At 50.8% G+C, this 1,402-nt stretch overlaps 1 protein-coding gene across 1 annotated transcript; it reads right to left on the bottom strand.

Annotated features, from left to right (window-relative positions):
• Window positions 1-171: 171 nt before the first annotated feature.
• Pmar_PMAR001267 (hypothetical protein) lies at window positions 172-1,080 on the bottom strand (the record flags this gene model as incomplete). Its single annotated transcript, XM_002773069.1, has 1 exon — window positions 172-1,080. A coding segment is annotated over one exon (909 nt), but the record flags the coding sequence as incomplete, so codon positions are not given.
• Between the last annotated feature and the right edge of the window lie 322 nt (window positions 1,081-1,402).

Here is a 1,402-nt window from a genome sequence, read left to right as displayed (position 1 = left end):
AAATGAGATGGCTTATCATCAATAAAGCGAGTGATGCGAAAACTTATTCGATTTGAGAGCACCAAGAACATCCTCGCTCGTATCACCAGACATACGGTGATACGTCAGGATACACCAAATCCAAAGAAAGAGGGCCAATAAGAAGATAGTGATATAATAGTCGTGGCCGACCTTGTGCGCAGCGAATGGATCCAAGTAATGATAAATTCTGGACAACCAATCAGTGTGGTTACTCGTGGTTGATTCGTCTCCAACTGTGTGATCAGAGTCGGTTTGGGAGAATCTCAGAGTCTCCTTGTTGGCATACACCTGCTGGGAGAGCCAGCGCATTCTGCGATAGCCATCGAGGAGTCCGTTGACCCCGAGTAGGTCTGATGAACCAGCAGGGACACAGCGACCCTGCACATCCTCATTGCACATGTAACGGGATGTAGCATACCGACTGAGCTCAGCATAACCAACTGATCTCAAGGGCACGCCATTGATATCAGCGAAGGAGCCTATTGTCGTTGACACGGCGCTAACGTAGTCGATGTCGCTGGCACTCGATGAACAGATACTTTGATAAACCGTATCGCCTCGCACCAGCGTGGTAGGTGTTGCTGCTAACCGCGGAGGGAGACCCCATTCGGAGGTGTGCTGTGAGAGTGACTCTCCCTCTGTTTCGGCGTCGTCAACAGAGTCCGGGATACCAAAACCCTCGCGTAGCACCAAAATAGCCGCATCTTGATCCCGTGGATCGGCAACTTGGACGTAGTCCCATAGACCACAAAGCTGTAGTGACCATTTATGGAAGCACAGTGCAAGGAGCAACATAACATCGGCCCAAACGTAGCCGATCAACCCGGCACTGCGCTGATTCGGTAGAGCAGACTCGCCCGTCACCTTGGCGATCCCAATCCAAACGTCCCATCCTACGTCCACATATTTAGGGCTTGAATAAACAGTTGCCATGCGGGGACTCCCGTAGCCACTCTCGAAATATACCGGCGATTTAGCACTACTACCAAACCTCCAAAGAATGCCGAAATTACTATTAGTCGAAGCCGCACCGCAAAACAACGGCGTTTGATAAGCCATGCGGATAACAAACCATATCGCAGTAGCAACAATGAGAACTTCCCATATCCATCGAGGCTGCAGGGGCCACTGTGGAACGAACCACAACGCGAATACAATACGAGCTGCGTCGAATATAGAGGTGGCAACGAGGAAGTCGAGCACAAGGAAAAGGTAGACAAAAAAGATGGTGGAAGATGTTAAGTACTTCGCTGCAACTGCTACGAGGCCACCAGCTCTGGTCTGTAGTGTCTGAGGATCCGCTGCTCTCCAGTCCTCGAGGAATCTCATGCTGTTGGTACCACTCTCAAGGCTGTGGATCAGCCACTGCCATATGCTGACC

Source organism: Perkinsus marinus, assembly GCF_000006405.1.
Source record: "Perkinsus marinus ATCC 50983 genomic scaffold scf_1104296959590, whole genome shotgun sequence".
NCBI classification, from domain to species: Eukaryota; Perkinsozoa; order Perkinsida; family Perkinsidae; genus Perkinsus; species Perkinsus marinus.
The sequence above is the reverse complement of the archived record's forward strand: the minus strand, read 5'-3'. Positions and strand labels throughout refer to the sequence as shown.